The sequence below is a fragment of the Salarias fasciatus genome, chromosome 20, assembly GCF_902148845.1.
Source record: "Salarias fasciatus chromosome 20, fSalaFa1.1, whole genome shotgun sequence".
NCBI classification, from domain to species: domain Eukaryota; kingdom Metazoa; phylum Chordata; class Actinopteri; order Blenniiformes; family Blenniidae; genus Salarias; species Salarias fasciatus.
Window position 1 is genome coordinate 11,538,598 of NC_043764.1, and position 18,092 is coordinate 11,556,689.

At 44.7% G+C, this 18,092-nt stretch overlaps 1 protein-coding gene across 2 annotated transcripts in view; it reads right to left on the minus strand.

Moving 5' to 3' along the window:
- The window catches only part of hspg2 (heparan sulfate proteoglycan 2), a 94,944-nt gene that overhangs the window by 12,196 nt on the left and 64,656 nt on the right, over positions 1 to 18,092 (minus strand). The window contains exons 34-57 of one of the 2 annotated variants that reach the window (XM_030117941.1): positions 17,390 to 17,824; positions 16,392 to 16,475; positions 16,009 to 16,101; positions 15,828 to 15,920; positions 15,476 to 15,706; positions 15,284 to 15,397; positions 15,075 to 15,202; positions 14,623 to 14,709; positions 14,401 to 14,459; positions 13,979 to 14,143; positions 13,718 to 13,828; positions 13,378 to 13,481; positions 12,731 to 12,911; positions 10,381 to 10,440; positions 7,124 to 7,246; positions 6,761 to 6,913; positions 6,474 to 6,634; positions 6,147 to 6,224; positions 4,408 to 4,543; positions 4,168 to 4,319; positions 3,736 to 3,874; positions 2,373 to 2,516; positions 302 to 436; positions 8 to 189 (exon numbers count right to left, since the gene is read on the minus strand). In XM_030117941.1, coding sequence (XP_029973801.1) covers positions 8 to 189; positions 302 to 436; positions 2,373 to 2,516; positions 3,736 to 3,874; positions 4,168 to 4,319; positions 4,408 to 4,543; positions 6,147 to 6,224; positions 6,474 to 6,634; positions 6,761 to 6,913; positions 7,124 to 7,246; positions 10,381 to 10,440; positions 12,731 to 12,911; positions 13,378 to 13,481; positions 13,718 to 13,828; positions 13,979 to 14,143; positions 14,401 to 14,459; positions 14,623 to 14,709; positions 15,075 to 15,202; positions 15,284 to 15,397; positions 15,476 to 15,706; positions 15,828 to 15,920; positions 16,009 to 16,101; positions 16,392 to 16,475; positions 17,390 to 17,824 — 3,348 coding nt within the window. The remainder of the gene's footprint in view (positions 1 to 7; positions 190 to 301; positions 437 to 2,372; positions 2,517 to 3,735; positions 3,875 to 4,167; positions 4,320 to 4,407; positions 4,544 to 6,146; positions 6,225 to 6,473; positions 6,635 to 6,760; positions 6,914 to 7,123; positions 7,247 to 10,380; positions 10,441 to 12,730; positions 12,912 to 13,377; positions 13,482 to 13,717; positions 13,829 to 13,978; positions 14,144 to 14,400; positions 14,460 to 14,622; positions 14,710 to 15,074; positions 15,203 to 15,283; positions 15,398 to 15,475; positions 15,707 to 15,827; positions 15,921 to 16,008; positions 16,102 to 16,391; positions 16,476 to 17,389; positions 17,825 to 18,092) is intronic. The other variant, XM_030117942.1, reaches the window with a different exon arrangement.

The window sequence follows — 18,092 nt, forward strand, 5'->3', positions numbered from 1 at the left end:
TCGGTACCTGCAGGACTGCATTCGACTCCATGGGCACCGGGCTGCTCAGCATGGTCTTGCGGTTGTTGTCCAGCCGGTGCCATGAGACCGAGGGGCGTGGCTCTCCCGCTGCCTGGCACTCCAGGTTGATGGGGTCGCCCACCCTCACCCGTACCGGCCCAGCAGGGGTGACTGTGGCCAGGGGAACCTCTGAGGGCGCACAACAGGTCACATCTGATTGGCCACTAGAGGGAACCCTGTTTCTATGATTTCAGGAGTGTCATGTGATGGAAAATGAACACTGCTTTGCACTGTAGTTTACCTTTGACCATCAAGGACACGATGGTGTGTGTGCTGCCAAACAGATTCCCCGCCAGACAGCGGTAGGCACCGTGGTTCATAGGGCGAGCGTTGGCAATGGTAATAACAGATCCGTCAGGGCTGACTCGGACATTATCTGCACAACACAACAGTTAAACATCACATGTGGTTAAATACTCCAGCAGATATTTGAAGCGTGAAGAAGTCAGCCTGCGAAAGCAGGAACCATTCACGCAAACTTGCTTCAGTTTGAGAATCTTTTCAAGATCTGAAAAGAGGAACACAACTTTTCAAGCCTGCCTCACAACAAGGGCAAAGAAAGCATGGGAACACCAAAACAGGTTCTGCTTGCTGTAATCAATCCTTTTCTTAACACTGGCCATTAACCCTTCAAGATCTGGAGTAATTTGTGTGGAGATAAATAAACAGATAAATCCATCTTTATCAAACACTGAAATGAAACAAGCAACGGACTCAAAAATTCAAAGCAAAGGTAATTCATACATGCACATCAGCACACACACTATATATGCCGCATGCATACACATACCTTCACACACGCAAACACCCATGACCTACACAGAACAACAGAATTCAACATAAAGAGCAATGCATGCCAGAAACATGCGATCATCCATCTTCCACACTGCTGTATTGATTACCACTGACTACGGGTGACGGCAGGGTTCACCTTGACAGGCCACCAGTCCATCACAGGGCAAGCACAATCAAGCAACATAAAGAAAATCCATGAAAGCACAGAGGATATATGCAAACTCTACATATAAAAAAAACCCTGAGCCTGAACTCAAACCAGGGATAATGTACGTGATAAGAGTGCTAATTCAACAAGTTGTACACAACATCGAAGTAACAAAACAAAAAAATCTAGTCTGAAACAAGGAACAAAGTTATGCATATCAGTATTCAGAAAACATGCATGCATGATTAATAAACTACATTAACGGTCAGGGTGAAATTTAAAGAAATGGTGTTGAATCCCAAATCGTAAAGTTCAGTGTCTCACTGCTCCAGATTCTAATATCACCCGTCTCTGCAAAAAGTCTCTTAATGAGCTCGCCGTTACAATCAGGTGAGGTAGAGAAGAAATACATCAGAAGCATGCAGCACTGCAGTCTTCACTGACAGATCTGAAGTAATGAAAAAGCATATAAATGTCACAGGTGATTATAAAGTGTGGAAAAAGTTCCCTTAGTCTTACTCAATGAATGTATTCCTGCCTTTCACAGTAAAGTAAAAAGATAATATATTTTCACATAAAAAAAATGGATGATTATCCACAGTTTTTTCTCCGTGCACCAATGTATTCCACAGTTCAAATGAAAGCAATATAAAGCTCCGCTGACTGAATATTCATTTCCTTTTGGAGCAGCGGCACACTGGCGCTGCTGCAAAGAAGCAGTTCTGAACTTAAAAGCCAATAACTTCAGGACACAGTTATATGATTTAAATAACTGAGGTAAGTAAAACAGAAAACTATATTCAGATAAATTTTAAAGTATATTTTTTTTTGCACAGAACAAGGACTGTCCCTGTTTTCTCCCACTTACCGTCACTGAAAACACATCGGGGAGTTTTCTCTAAATAACCACAAATCAAAAATAATGCTTGTAGCAAGCAGAACCCGTTTCACTGCTCATATGGGAACCTAACTACAGTTTTTAGACAGAACTGAGAAATTGTGACCTGTTTCTTTAACATCTGCACCACAAACTGGAGGTGTGGGGTTTGCGGGAGGTGAGCATTAAGGAAGCAGGGGGGCCCTTATGAGCAGCCCTCTCAGACGCGCCGAGTCAAACAGCACTGCCATGCAAAGTTTTGTTCATTCTAAAATTTAATGCAAGTATTGGGGAGGATAATCCGAGAGAGAGAGAGAAAAAAAGGTTCTTAATTAGTCATTAAGTGAAGTAACAGAGGAGTACTTCATGGGTGAACTGCAGCTGTAATTGCTTGTAAATAATTACATCATAAAATCAGAACTCATTAGGCAGGTCTCTTTCTCTCAGTGTGTGTGTGTGTGTGTGTGCGTCTGTGTGTGTGTGTGTTATTACCTGGCAGCGGCTGGTTACTGGCGAGTTTCCACTCCAGTTTGACTGGCTGGGCTCCGCTGTACACCCTGCATCTGAAGCTGGCCGTCTCCCCAACGCGCACCGACGCACTGTGGGGCTCGATGGCGATGATTGGGCTCTGCAGGCCTGCGGGAGAAAGAGGCAGTGTGGACTCTCAATGTGTTCAATTGGAAGAATCTCACCTAATGAAGGAATAAACCGGTGTGGCCAAGAAGAAGTGAGATCATGGTACGGTAGCAAGGAAAGTAATTTAATCAGAGGACACGCTGAGCTACACTGGAAAACCCAACTGGAAAAGTCATTCAACAAGCGAGCGGTAGCCTGAGAACAACAACGCGCCATTTAACGCTCTGCCCAAACCTTTCTGAGGTGTTTACCGTCATCCTACCGCATTATGTGCTTCCCACAGGGCGTCCAAGACCAGCACAGATGATTTTAATTCATCATAAAGCATCATCTGGTTCCCCAGATGTAGTTTTCATGTTCAAGGCATCATTAGTAGTTATTCATTTGATCCAGGACATTAAAAGCAGGAACACCACGTAATAATCAAAGCCTCATCTGTGTGGTGAAATGCCATGGATCGTAAAGAGTTTCTTGCTTTCAATTGTGAGGAGCTGTTTCTTTTTATTTTAATGCCCGACTTCTCTATTTGACATCTTTTACTGTTTATTACTAATGATTAAGTTCAACTACTCTCGTATTTGTTCACTGCTTCAAAATTCAAGTAATATATTCTTACCAATAATCTTTTCAAGTTAGGTAACAGCAGCAGTTGCATTCAGAATTGTACTTTAAGCAGACTTATGTTTGAAGAGATTCTTTCCTGTCTTGAATTACAGCTTATTGCACAAAAACAAGCTCACAAAAAAATACACTTAGAACACTCAAAATTATATCAGAGACCCCATCTGCCACTGAGCAATGCTGCCTCGAGAAGATCTGTCTGAATTATATCTAACTGCACGTCTGGAAATCAGGTTTACAACATACATGCACACACTTGTTTTTCTTTTCGCCCTGAAATGCACTCAACGACACCGTCACCTCAGCCTGTTGCCCATTTCTGGACTAAAGGGTGGGAATTTCCACCTCGTCCTGCCTGACAAGTCGCACCCTGCCCCTGCCCTCACAGTGTGGCGCCAAGCTGCTGAGTGATGCTGGAAAGTTTAATAATTCCATGGATAGAAAGTCAAATTTAATAAAATGTCCAGCCTTAAGCAGAGTGGAATAGCTGCAAAAGCTGGCTTTGTGTGAAGAAAGACAAACATCCTGTCGTATTCAGACTGTCTCTTTTATCAATCTGTGATTGAACAAGACGACTTGTTTTGTGGAATAAACTTACGTGAAGAAGAGGAAGTGACGGACACGGAGACGGAGGTCTGATGGACGTGAGAGTTCCCGCCATTGCCCTGCACCCGGCAGATATACTCTCCCGAGTCCTCCGGGGTGGCGGAAAGGATCCGCAGCTGACTGCCCACAACCTGACGGCAGGAATGGAGAGAGTTTAACACAACTTTCATGAGAAAAATTTGCCAATTAAATTCTAGAAATTAGTACAATCCCCAACACGTTTGTGCACACAGAGGAGAAAATGTTCCATTCACATAAAAGCAATGATGATGATTTTCTTGTGAAGCAATATGCATCAAGAGATATATTAGAAGCTGTGTGAAGAGTGTTTTCTCTTGATATAATAGGAAAGTATGGAAAACTTGAACCTTGCTGAGGCCAAAAGACATTTCTGCCCATGAAGTGATGCACAGTGTGGAACTACCTGGTGGTTTGCTGACAGGCGTCCACTGACTCTCGTCCAGACGACGGGAGGAGGGGGATTTCCGGGGGCAAAACAGTTGAGCTCCAGACTCTGGCCTTCCTGGACATCAGCTATAGACGGCTGAATGCTAATCACCGAAGAGCTGTGGTCGCCTGCATAAACACACACAACGTAAAGCTTTATTTCTCTACAAAACACACCAAGTTGTTCCAGAAAGACTGCGCGGCACGCCCCCCTCACCTTTCAGCACACTGACTTTAATGGGGGCACTATTTGATCCGATGTTGTTGCTTCCAACACACATGTAAGTGCCCGAGTCAGACACCCTGACGTTAGGAACGAGCAGCGTACCGATGTCAGTACGATTCATTCGAGCCTGGAGAGGACAAACCGTTACACTGATGAGATGGGAAACGCATTTCAGCAACGTCGTCTTCTGTCTGCACTGACATACAGCTGATTGCTTAAATTTACAGCACAACAAGGATTAATCATTTACTGAGAACAATGCACATTACTCACCTGCTGAAACAACACATATAGGACATTACTGACAAACTGACAACGACTAACTAACAGCGACACAAAAACACTACAGCAGAGACCTCCAGGACAAGACAAAAGCTGTTATTGCTACAGTTGTACATTGATTTATGATTCCAGTGACACTGGCCATTGTACATGAAAGTGTGAACAAAAAGGTATTATAAATGCCTACAGCGGTTGGTGGCGTTATGATTGGTTAATCACTGAATTATTAGATTTACTCTGAAAGAATTAATTACTGTTGATTAAGATTATTAAAAAAAAAAAAGGGAAACAGACAGTTTGTGACAAACTGATTTGAGCCAGAGCTTTTTTCGGTGTGCTTCACAAAGCAGATCTTGTCTGTGCAGTTTGAACAAATCTGACAATAATGACTATCCAGTGGCATTGATGTCTAAATGAACACCCTCACATGGTGCAGAGAAAAACAAACAAAACTAAAACTAAACCTTTCACCAAATTCACCACTTGTGTTTAGGAACTCTTTTCTCAAGAGCTGTCAACAACTCCACTTGTTTGTACACTGCTCCACATGGCAGCCAGCGACCCAGCAAGGCTGAAAATAAGCTTACATTAAGTTTGGAAACACCTCAGAGGGGAGGGGAATCAGCAGGGGAGGGTTCTGGGGAAGGATTACTGTATCCGGGGGGTGCCGGGGCATCTATGGACAAAGCTGCTTAGCTCCGGCCCATTCAACCGTGAGGGAAGCTAAACCGAGCAGTAGCCGAGGCGGGCCCTGGCTCAATGTGTGTCTGAACCCATTGACGAGTTTTCAAAGCAAGCCGTTTGCTAGAGCATACAGAATTTCTGCGTGGCCGCACGGCAGAGCCCGGCTCCCCCTGGGAAAGGCTGACACAACGCAGTGGCTCTCTGAGGCAGAACTAAACAGGCCCCGGAGCCCTTGCCGAGCCGAGGAGGGCCATGCAGAAGCCAGACTAACACAAACCCCCCAGGGGACGGAGGGGGGGGGCGACGAGCTGCGGCTGGCACAGAGCAAAATATGCCCGAAATACCTACAGTACCTACTGTATACTTAGTGCTGTTAATACATTCAATGGAATGGTGGGGGTCAACCGGGTGCTGAGAACCCAAACATGACAGGGATGGTATGATATGATACGGACGGTACAAAACAAGATGCTATGGAAGACTTTCATCAATAAAAACGTAACGTGAAGTCCATTACTTCATGCACAGCCAGTCCACTACGAAGTCAACCCAGAACCAGCTAGATGGTTGGAATGGATTCGGCACCAACTCTATGGGGCCGTAGTGAGCGGCGCCGGTGTACGAACACAGTTTACCATGTGTGAATGGATCAAGGACACGTGTGATCATGCACTTAGTCGACAATGTGTGAGGACGAGGTCAGTAACGGACGATGGGTGTGAGCTACGAGACGGGACGGACAGACAGCGGACAGATGGACAGACCTGCAGCTCCTCAATATGTCTCTGTAACACATCGAGACTGTTGCTTTTAAACTGATGGAAACCGTGAGAGGGAATGGCCTGAGCAAACGTCAGAACGGGGTAGGATCAAAAAAACAAAAAAAAAAAAAAAGGAGGGGAGGAGACAGACAGAGGGAAGGGGGGAAATAAAGGTCAATGGTCAAAAATGCTGGAACAGTTGAAAAAAAAAAAAAAAGCTGACTTCTGATGAAATACCATCAGTGCTTGACATACCCTGAGGTGCAGGATAGAGATCTGGCACTGAAAAGTCTGTGCGATCTGTGTCAAACTCGGAAGGAGTTGTCTCACCTGTGGGGGGATCTGTCCTCCATTTTTCAGCCAGGTGAGCTTCGGAGTGGGAACTCCTGATGCTCGGCAGTACAGCCTCAAGGTGTCACCTTCATGGACCTCAACGTTTTGGGGACTGACTTGGACTTGGGGTTGGGTGCCCAGACCACTTGGGTTAGATCCTACCCCAAAGAGACAGATTTGGATCATTTGATAAATTGACAGCAGTTAAGACAGCTGTGTTGTAGCCCATGTGGATGGCAGACAGAATCTCATCTCTACAAAATTTAAGTGAAAAAGCCGCTTACTTTGGACAAAAAGGGAAACCCGCGCTGTGTGCTCGCCATGAGTGTTGAGGGCCTTGCAGGTGTACTCGCCCTCATCGGCCTGATCCACGGCTGTGAAGGTCAGCACGCCCCCTCGAACCACCGCCCTGGGACTCATTCTCCTCCCGAGACCTCCTGTAACGATCACATCAATACGCTGCTCCAGAGTGCAGATCCAGACGGACGGTTAAGGGTCATTTCTGCTGAGCTAGATTTTTCAAAGTCATGTAGAGATCAACGATATATGAGTAGCACAACAGAAAACGGCCTCTTCGCTTAAATTCCGAGAACTACTGATACAGCCCGGGAAAAGCAAAACAACACCGGTGTGTTTGGTGTCCATACCGATCCATTCGACAGCAGGGGTTGGGTTTCCAGTCACCGTGCAGCGAAACTCTGCCCGCTGACCCTGTTGGACATTCAGCACCGACGGAGTGACGGTGGCCACGGGCTGTGCCGCTTCTGCAGCTGCAGAGGAAGAACAAACAGTCAAGCAAGGCCTTTAATGCTTCCCAGAGGAAAGAAAAAAAGCATGGGGGAAAAAACGGTGAAGTGGAAGTATCCATAGATGCAGAGCCAGAGTATATTTGCTACTTTGTAATGAGTCTACAGCTACTGATTAAACTCATTGTTCTATTATAAACTGCGAGAATGACTGTAAGGAACCAATTAGAGCAAGAGAGACTGCTGGACTTTGTTCATGCCTTCACCGCTAAACTTGGCAGCCTGCTGTGTATCCTCAGCGCAGACAAAACAGATGAGATGTGGCAGGCAGTCTTTGGCATGGCCGCCGGGCATACTGCTGTGTGCGCCAGTTTGGCTGGCTGAAAGACTTCATACCCAATCCCATATGATCCCAGAGGCACAGCGAAAAGAAAGGCCTCTTTCAGTACAGTGGGAGGAGTGTGAGGCTATCTAAGTAGGCTGGAAACCTCTGGGACCACTGCAGCCTGGGCCGGGCGCTGACTCTCTGACCCCTAATGACACCGACGCTCCGGGGAAGAGACTAGATTTATTGTCCTCTGAATGACGTTGACGGGAGACATGACAGCGACGCTGTACTAAACGGTGTCGGGATTTTCTCCTATGTGTCACGTCTTGTTGGGATCTAGGGCAGAGAGTGTGTGAAAGTAATACTTACAACACAGCTGAAGTCTGCACTTCAATTTTTTACCTTAATGGCTTTGTTCTTAAGATAAGCTGTACTCACCCTCACATGGAGGTGAATGGAGATCATTTAAAAACCGAACCGACAGCAGACACGCTGTCAGTTTATTTGAAGTACACGCTAATAACAATGTTGGTAAGTTTAAAAGCTGGAATTATCCAAATTTAGGTTGTACACATGCTAACATTTGCAAAGCTGAAGATGAGTAAAGAGTCTTGATGGTTGGCTGTTAGTTTGCTTCTCAGTTCAGACTTATCTGTGTGAAGTTTGCATGTTCAGCATGTGCTGGTGGTGAAACGAGTTCTGACTGATGTGCAGTAAAACCTGAATTATTTCTGTAACAGGTATAAATTATAAATCTATTATTTTCCAAACGAAGTATGTGCTGTCTAATTTAATTCCAGGGAGAAAATGAATTCATGTAAACCTGCAATGAGAATCTCTGGACACAAAAAGCTTTTCATTTTCCTGACTAGAGATATGATTAGTTAATCGGTCATTATTGGATAAGTCCTGCCATGACGGTGGAGGCACTCAGGCAAACGTCTGCATATCACCAGCTCGGGTTTTCTTTGTGTTTTTCAGCTTCCTTTAAAAACGTCATAAAAATGAATGTAATATTTAACTTTAATATGGATGTAAGTGTGAGAGTGTGGAAGAGGGACCGCTTAGCTTAGTGTGTTTGCTTTGAAACCAGCTTTTCATGTACCTTTACCTCCCACCAGCTCCAACTTGAATAAAATAGATAAGAAACGCTGTTTCATTACCAGTCTCCCTAAAACATTTCATTCAACTTATTTAAGTTCATTAAAATCACAAAAGTGGAGCCCTCTTGGTTTCAGTGTGTGCTGTATTGCATCGAGTGTGAATCAGTGCTTCACAAATGTCTCTTCTGAGGAGCGCCACACAGCTCCGAGCCTCAGCAGGAGAAATTGGGGGGTCAGAGGAATGTTTTCTCCCAGCATGATTTGATTTCTTTTAACTTTTGAGGGGAAAAAAAGTCATTAGGAAAAAAAAAACCGATGTAAAATATGAAGTACTTTGTGAAAAAAGAATTATTGATAAATGTGTTGTAAGTATGATGGAGAGTCTTATTTCAAATTCATCACTGTAACAACACTTACAGGTTATACGTATGTACAGTATATAGATCCATCCGATTTAAAATTTTAAATGAATTCATTTTAATTAAATTACACTTATCACTTAGCAAATCGAAAGCCTTTACTTTGGATGAAAAGAGTTATCCTTTTTATTGCAGTTTGATCTCACTGGTTGCCACCAGCACATTTTATGTTTAAAGAGTGGGAGATCTGGCATTCAAACAAAAAGTGTGGCATGAAGACACATTGTGGTTTAACCGCTATGCTGGGGCTCAGTCTTCCAAACTTCTACACACTGCTACTGTTCCATTCACCTCAACTGCCCTTACAAAGCACTAAAAGACATCTTCACCCAAACCAACACAACCTTGACTGAACTCGTTTTATTGCAGGATGCCACAATGAGTTTCCTGTATGTTTGTCTGCTGTTTGTTTCAACTTCCATCTTAGTCATATCCTCTCTGTTGTTTGAAGTACAACTTGACACAGATGGGAAAAAAAACCAGACCCCAGAGTCTGTATTCAGCTAGGATGAAATGAGGTTGTGATGGGATGTATTAAGCACAGTATGATGTTTGAAGCCCAGATGAGTTATTTCCCAGAACAGCATGTTTCCTGAAAGGACAGAGGAAAGTGCACAGGGAAAGAAAGACAAAGAAGTGACATTTCCTAACTCTGAATGTGAAGTCTGTCACCCCAAACAAGTAAATCTGACGCTTAGTTTTATAATTGTAATAATGGCGAGATTATTACAGGATTCACATCAAAATATTGAACATTTAAAGCTGAATTTCAGTGCTACTTGTGATTAGAAGTACAGTTTTCAGCAATGTACGAATGATTGTTTATCTGTAGTGATAGGTGTGGGAAGATACCTGCTTGACAGTAAAGTTTACCCTTACTGTATGACACAGAGTGGACTCAACATTCATGAGGAGCTGCCCAGAAGAATGAACATGCACTTTGTCCTGCAGTGGTGGACCCCGAGGAACCCAGAGAGTCAGGTGGGAGGCAGTGACGCTCATGTGCAATCTCACAGGCATGGAAAAACACCTCTCGTCATTTTATTAATGAATAGAACATATGACTGAGTAAGCTCCTGGCTGCTGTGTGTGTGTGTGGGGGTGTGTGTGTGTGTGTGTTTGTAGTTTCTGCTGCTGCTTGCTTGATTGTACATGGGCGTCATCCGGCCACCAGTGTATCCGTGCTGCGGAAGATGCGTGGATGCATGACAAAGAGAGAGAGAGAGAAAGAGTGAGAGAGAGGGGGGGGGGGGGGGGGTTCCCTCTGGGGAGCCCAGCAGAGAGGAAACCATGCCCATGCTGACTTACGCTTTCTGTGTCCTTCAAACATTTCATAGGCTGTGTAAAACATCTGAGTCTGTGAGGCCTCTGGAGACGGGGCGGGATGGGAGGGAGAGACGAAGGGCGGGACGGAGGGGGACAGGTAAACTGACAGGTCAGATCTCCCAGAAGGAACAGCAGTTTACCTTCCATCTCCACCTCCACCGGTCCACTTCACATCAGACAAAATGTACACATGCTGAAAAGTCATGAACACGAATTCATCTGGCACCATCTTTGGTTCGTGATTCTTGAATTTGCTGCTCGAGGTGCCGATCAATTCATATGGTCATGGATTCATACTTACCTGTTAGATATGTACGTGAAAATGCTTCAAAATGAGTTAGATCACATTACACTGCACAAAAAAAACTACAAAACTGGCACTAAACACAATGCTTCCGATTATTTATGCTTTGAAAACAAGATGCAACAAACACACACATACACACACACACACATACACTCACAGAGCACAGCTGTTTCTAATGTGCTGCAGTAACAAAGATGGACATATGCAGAGGAGCCACATGTGAAACATGCAGGTTAGTAGCAAGAAGCAGTTTTAAACAGCGAAACATTAGTTTCACTGCAGCTGTTGAGAAGCCGACATACAGCTTGTGGTGATCCTGAACCGAATCATGAAAAAAACATGTGAACAAGCCCCATCCAAACATTAAAACATCACTTTAGTCTAATTGGTCATTGTTTTAATCAATTTTTCTCTTTTTTTTCACAATATATTTTCACAGTTATGATAAATACATTACAATGTTATGTGTACATTACATCAGGTAAATGATTAAGGGTTTTTTTCTTTCTTTTTTACAGAAGCACCAGTTTGTATATTTGCAATCACATATATTTCAATCACAAGAATTAAACGAATAAAATATGCAACCAGGATAAAGGCATAAAACACAAACCGTAAAAAAACAAAAGGGTTAAAATGTGACCTGCGATTATTCAGAAGGATGTTCTCAGTGATATATAAAAATATTATCTTATTAGAAACACTTTGAATCATCTAAATGTAAACACACAACATGCAAGGCTATTGCATTCACATGGCCAATTCCTTAAAAAAGAAAAAAAAAAAGAACAAAAATAATCTTCTAACATCTCTATCAGAGTTGATTTCATGGAAACTTATTAGGGTATAGTTCAGCCAATTAAGAATTAAAATGTGCTAACAACAAGGACAATATGAATATAAAACCACAATATACAACCGTCACTGAGTAATGCTGATATTGCTGTTTTTTCTCCATTTCAACTCAGATCTTAAATAGTCTTATCTGACAAGTAAGAATGGAAACAAACCAGGCCGGGGGAAGAGGAGAGGACACAGTAAGCAGAGCGATTCTAACCACAGCTTTGAACAACTGTATGGCCAATAGCACCGTTTTTTTTTTTCCATCGACATTCATCGTCAAGATCCTCAGGAGAGTTTACACAGCATGGGGGGAATACTGTCAACGCCGGATTGAGACCATTAAACAGGAGGCAGCGGCACATCTTCCTATTCCTCCTGGAGTGCAGATCGTCCTCTTTGAATGTCAGTCGCACAAAGTGCCCATCATGGCAGTTCCACTCCGCCCTCACCCCCCTTTCATCAATACACACTACAGGTCGGACGGGGAGGAGCCCAGGAGCCCAAAGTTTAAAGACAAGCACCAGAATCCAGCACCCTGCTAGTAAAATGCCCGGGAGCACCAATGAGAGGATCTACGAGCCGATCAGGAAGCCACCAAACCACCACCGAAATCAATAGCTTCAGTAAAGTATTGGCAGGAAGCAGGACTTACAAATCGCAAATCCTAAAGAATGTTGATTGTGGATTTCAGTATGCATTAGTAAAAAAAAAAAAAAAAAAACCTAAATACTTGACCCATATTGATGGCAAACTTGTCCTCTATGGTTTTAATTAGAACCAAAACCACAAGCTGTATTTCTTCATATTTAGTCCAGAAAACTCCAGGGATCGGAGAGTTAACAAAATGCAGTAAGAAGAGCTTGAACTGGTCTAGTAAAGCTAAAGTACGACACACATGTGATATCAGAGCAGGGGGCAAAAGCAGTGGGAGTTAGAGCGAAAAGCTTATTATGCGCTGAACCCGGAGCTCAGCGTTTACAGCTCACTATGAGAAATGCAGTCAAACAGAGAAGCATGCATCATTCCAAGCTGAAGGAGGAGGAGGAGGAGGAGGAGGAGGAGGAAGAGGAGGAGGAGGGAGGGATGGGGGTTGAGTTTTTTTTTGGTGAGAAACTACAGGAGCCAGAGCTCTTTCTGCCAGCGGTGATGGGTAACGGGCTACTTGTGCCGAGGATCACGAACCTGGCACGTAGAGGACGGCACTGCCCTCGTCCATGGCAAACATGTTGGAGCCAGTGCAGATGTAGACGCCCGCGTCCTCGGGCTGGACGTTCTGGATGGTCAGGATGCCGTTGAAGTCCATGGCCCGGTTGGGAAGTTTGCCGTTGCCCATCCGGGTCCAGACCAGAGTGTAAGCCGGTGACTGTGGAGAAGAGAACAGTTACGCACAAATCCTGCTAGAAGATCAACCATGACACTGCACATGAATACAAAACCATTTTTATGTTTTTTTGGTGAATAAAGTCCCAATTTTGACAAATCTGACTTGGAGAAAATATCCAAACATGGAATAATTTTCACTTTGAATCACATGAAGTGGGTTTTAATTTATGTACGCTGCATGAATTTTGCACAATTTCATGCATTTTCCTGTTAACACAAACCTGAAGACATATTTAAAAGAAGTGAATAAAGTTTACGAAGCCCTGAAACCGGTGAGAGGAAATTTCAAACCTCTAAGAAGTGTTTTTAAATATTACAGACACTTCTCTAGTTCTATTTGCAGGTTTACCACAGTCGCCTGAGAAAGGGGCTTTAATTAGCTCATGCAGCTCCAAATGTCAAATAGTGAAACAGAAATAATGACCAGCAGTGTGGGCCACAGGTACCTTGCTCTTTGCGGTGCAGATAAAACTGACAGTAGCTCCAACTCTGATGGTCTGAGTCTTGGGCTCCTCCACCGTGACCTCGATGGGTTTGGTTGAGACACCCGCTGAAAAACAAGACAGTTCAGTTACAAGAATTTAAATCATTGATTGATAATTAAAATACAGCTTCAGTAAATAATGTTACAATGCGTAAAATTCACTGAGAAACAGCATTTGGAAACTGTTTGATTCGTGACACCACCTTTTTCACGAGATCAAGCTATTTTTCAGTCTGTTGTCAAACCGAACAGGACAAGAGAAAAAACCCAAGCAGCCAGAAAAGAGCGACACATATACACACTTGTGACAACAATTTCAGCCCGGCTTCTGTTGGTGCTGCGCTGATCTCTGCAGGTGCAGATGTAAACGCCGGCGTCGCTCGGCTGGACGCTGGGGAAGAACAGCTCAGCTCCTGCGCACACAGACGACCATCAAGAGTTGTGTTCAAACGTGGTCGTTCATCATTCACAGAGTCAAACCTGAGTTAAACTGTGTTCTAATAGGTTTCACTCATATCTGGGTGGTGCTCGAGGTGGTCATATTCGAGGGCAGTTTAACATACCCTGTCTGCGTCTGTCAGCGCTGCTGGAGATGGGCCGTCCATCCTCTCTGGACCAGTAGAAATAATGCGGAGGAGATCCGGACACCTGACAGCGCAGAGTGACCGAGCCGCCCTGTGAGGCTGAGACTCGCTCTGGGTAAACCTTCACAACCAGGGCAGCTGCCACTGCAAAATACAAAGAGAAGAAGAAAGAATGAGCATAGATACACATTCCTATGCTCCTAAAGATATGCGACTGTCTGTGATGCCTCCATCCAAGAAGTCTCTCATTTTATTCTGAATTGTCTTATGAGTCCTGACAACCTAAAACACAACTCTGTTCAGATTTTTGTTTTACTGGAGGGGCAAAATAATCTATTTTACAATTAAAACGTATTTATTTATATGTTTTGAATGTTTTAGATTTAGATTGGCATGCTCACCATCACTTGGTCGACACTTCTGCCTCTCCTGTGGGTTTCCAACATATCCAGGAGCACAACTGCCAAACGCAAAAACAGACACAGAAAGATATTAAATCTCACAGCACGTCAGGTCAATGAAAGAAAAGGTTTCATCTGACTTGATTGTGAACTGTTGACACTGGTAGCTTTCGGTTGTTTTAGTCAGTACCGGTGAATCACAGGGGGACAGAAATGAATTACCGTTCGCAGTACTGGCCGGTGTAACCAGGCTGGCAGGCAGTGCACTGGTAGCCTCCATTTCCAAGGCTCTCGCAGGTGGGAGAGAACCTGTTGCATAAGGTGGACAAAAAGAAAAAGAAAATAAGATGCTCAGATGCAATAAATAAGTCAGTATTTGTGGAAATAATTTGAAGGTACTTTCTTCTAAAGAAACGCAAAACCCTCAAAGTCAACATACAGCTAAAATTCTGAAGCAAAGCATAGTTTGTACACCACAGGTGCTTTTAGTTTTCTTTCATTTTAGATTTTCACACTCATGAAGTGAATGAAAACAGAGTAGTTTCTTAAAAGGAGACCAATGACAGGAAGTGTGACTTTAACTGACTGCAGCTCCAGAACGACCGGAGAAAGACTCGTCCTCAGCTATAAAAGGAGGTGGAATGTGAGATCTTGGTATCCCTGCCAGGACTCACTGGTTGTCCGGGTCAGTGTGAGGGCAGGCGCACGGCTGGCAGTCCTCTGGAGTCCCAACGGTCGGGTCGCCAAAGAAGCCGGGGGCACACTGCTCGCACAGCTCGCCCTGCGTGTTATGCAGGCAGCTCTGGAAACAGAACCAGTGTGGTATTTAGAGATCTGTCCCAACCGCAGTCCAGAGACCGGGAGTCATTCGCTAATCTTGTACCGTGCAGATGCCGGTCTCAGGGTGGCAGGAGTCAGAGTGACCGTTGCACTCGCAGAGCTCACAGTGGCCGAGGTAAAGGCCTCCTCCGGTACGAGTGTATCCGTGTGCGCAGTCCTGAAAGTAACGGGCGCACAATCAAGCCGCACCGATTTCACTGAGGTGACAAGATGTGAATCTGGACTGAAAGCTGACCTGGCAGGAGAGGCCCTGGTACCCGGGCGGGCAGCGGCACTCCTCCACTTCCAGGGCCTGCGCCAGGCCGCTGTAGTTGGGCACGGCGACCTCCATGCTGATGTCGGAAATGCTGGACGAGCGCATTTCAGAGGAGTAGGAAGCGCGGATCAGGATATCATCGAGGTCAGCCAGGACCATCATCAGGTGCTCTCGGGTGGCGGGCATGCCATCAGGTCGGCGCCAGTTTTCCTATTAAGCAAATACAACTGTTATTATCAGCCTGCAAAATCAACTCAAAGGGGTTTTTTTTTTTTTTTTCAACTGCCTGCTTTTAGAAGATTAAAAAGATATGTTGTGACGAAGCGCTCACCTCTCTGAAGACAACCTCGAACTGCTTCGTCTCTCGGCTGCCCGGCTGCCTCCTCTGCCACGGCTGACGAGCCACCAGGGTGATGTCGTTCCCCTAAACAACCAACCGGCACCAGCAGGTCAGTACATTCCTGTATGTGCACTGAACTGCGACAGGCGTGAGGAAACCACAGTATACTCACAATAATCTGAACGTCAGCGTCCTCCAGGAGCGTCCCTCTCGGACCGGACACATAGGAGATGGTGTATTTCAGTTTACCTCCATATGAACCCACCTGAAGCACAGTTTAACGGAGTATTTACAAGGGTGCTAAATTAGTGTAACATAGATAAAGTAATCAATGAAATATCAGTTCGACCTCAGTCTCAAGTCCAATTTTCTTTGACTTGGCAAAATAAGTACTTCGCATGAAATCAAATCAAACGGAAGGACAAAGTTAAGGACTTCGGATGTGTGGAGAGGTGAGGGAACGGAGACGCTGAAGGCGCAGTGCATGCGTGACCTCCACGGAGCGTTGACCAGTACTCAGGTGAAGGCTTCGCCCCACACAGTGGTCACAATTACCTTGTCCCCTGTGAACCGCGCTGGGAGCTGCCAGTAGAGCAGATCATCCTGCTGCGAGCTGAAACCTTTGTAGACCAGAACATACTGAGAGGGAACAGGAGGAAATGAGAGGAACAGGAGAATAAGCCAGAGATGGTGAAAGATCCTAAGCAGACAGACAAAGCAGGCAAGCGAGGCAAAGACTAAGGATGAGAGGTCACTCAGGAGAAACGTGTGACATACAGAGAAAACACTTGGAAGCACATGTTCTCTGGAGAAACTGCTAAAAAAGTCAAAGTTCTACACTGAGTTCGTACAGTAACCCAAACAGCAACGTCTGCAGTCAATAATGTGAAAATGCCAGGATGATAATACCTAAAGTTTCCAGTTAGAGGTGGATTCAAAGCGGTGCAATGACAGGTCAATGTGAAACCTGTGTCACTCTGAGGTGGAGAATTATAATGCACAAAGTGATATTAAGCAATACCACCGGGTATAAGTGGAATAATGCAACTTATTCTTGAGTAACTTAACAAAGTTTGGTCAGCTGTAGGAAAAAAAAATCATTCTGCGTGATAAAAACAATGGAAAAGGTGGAAAAGGATCTTAATGTAAAGTTTCAAGTATCCTAAAGTCAAAAAGTTCACAAAAGTTCCTTTTCACACAACAGAACGATGCAGCGTCCTAATGTTTCACATTACAACACACACGATTGTAAATCACCATCTTAAAACTTGATGCAAACTGATGATCACTCATTACACTGAAAGTAATGTTGTAAGGTGTGATGAAACTTTCTTCTCAAATCAAACGAGACTAGAAATGATTCAATCAGTCAAAAAAACAAGTGAAACTGTAAAGCAGTCTTGACAACAGACTGCATTGTATCTTCATTTGAATCGGTATCACAGTTTTCTTGACTAACTATTAACAGACTAAAGAAGACCCGGCTGCTGATTGACTTTCAGGCTTCGTGATCAAAGGCGGTGAAATAATGACGAAACGATGCCACTGTCTACCTGACTGCTTCTGCCAGGAGCGCTGGCAGTCTTGCTCAATGTGTTCTTGCTCTTTTGATCCACAGCAGAACCAGACAACAAAGAGAAAAGAAAAAAAAAAGTCACTAATACGAGCAATAAACGCGTTAGTCTTACAAACGCCACATCAAACCTCCGGCTGCCTCTGATCTGTACCTGCAGGTGAGGCGCGCGACCCGGGGAGTAGGGCTGAGGCCGGGTCGGTCTAACAGAAGACGAGATACCGTACGGAGGAGAAGGGGGGCTCAGGTTTCGCAAGGACCATTGAGAAGAAGTGGAGGAGGAGGAAGTGGGGACCCGGGATGAGGAGGAGAAGGAGGACTTGGAGGGGGGGAAAAACAGAGGGGAGCCGGGTCTTCCGTTGGAGAAATTAGAGAGGAGCGCCCAGACCTCATCGTCTAGCTGTCTGACATCACCCTGCAGAGGTGGGAAGTGGGGCACCAGAGACAGAGAGGACACGCAGCCACAGGTAAAGTCAAGGTGACTACGCTGGGACTCATGATTTCACCCACAAATGTAAAGCACCGCCCAGGAAGTGAACAAGCTGTGTCTTTTCAGGCAAAGACACCACAATTAACACTGCAAACACCGTGCTCTCATGCACCAAGTCACCAAGTCATTCAGAGAAACCCTGCTGCATAAAAAAATACTCATTACTGTGAAGGCTGCACATGTCGAGACTTGC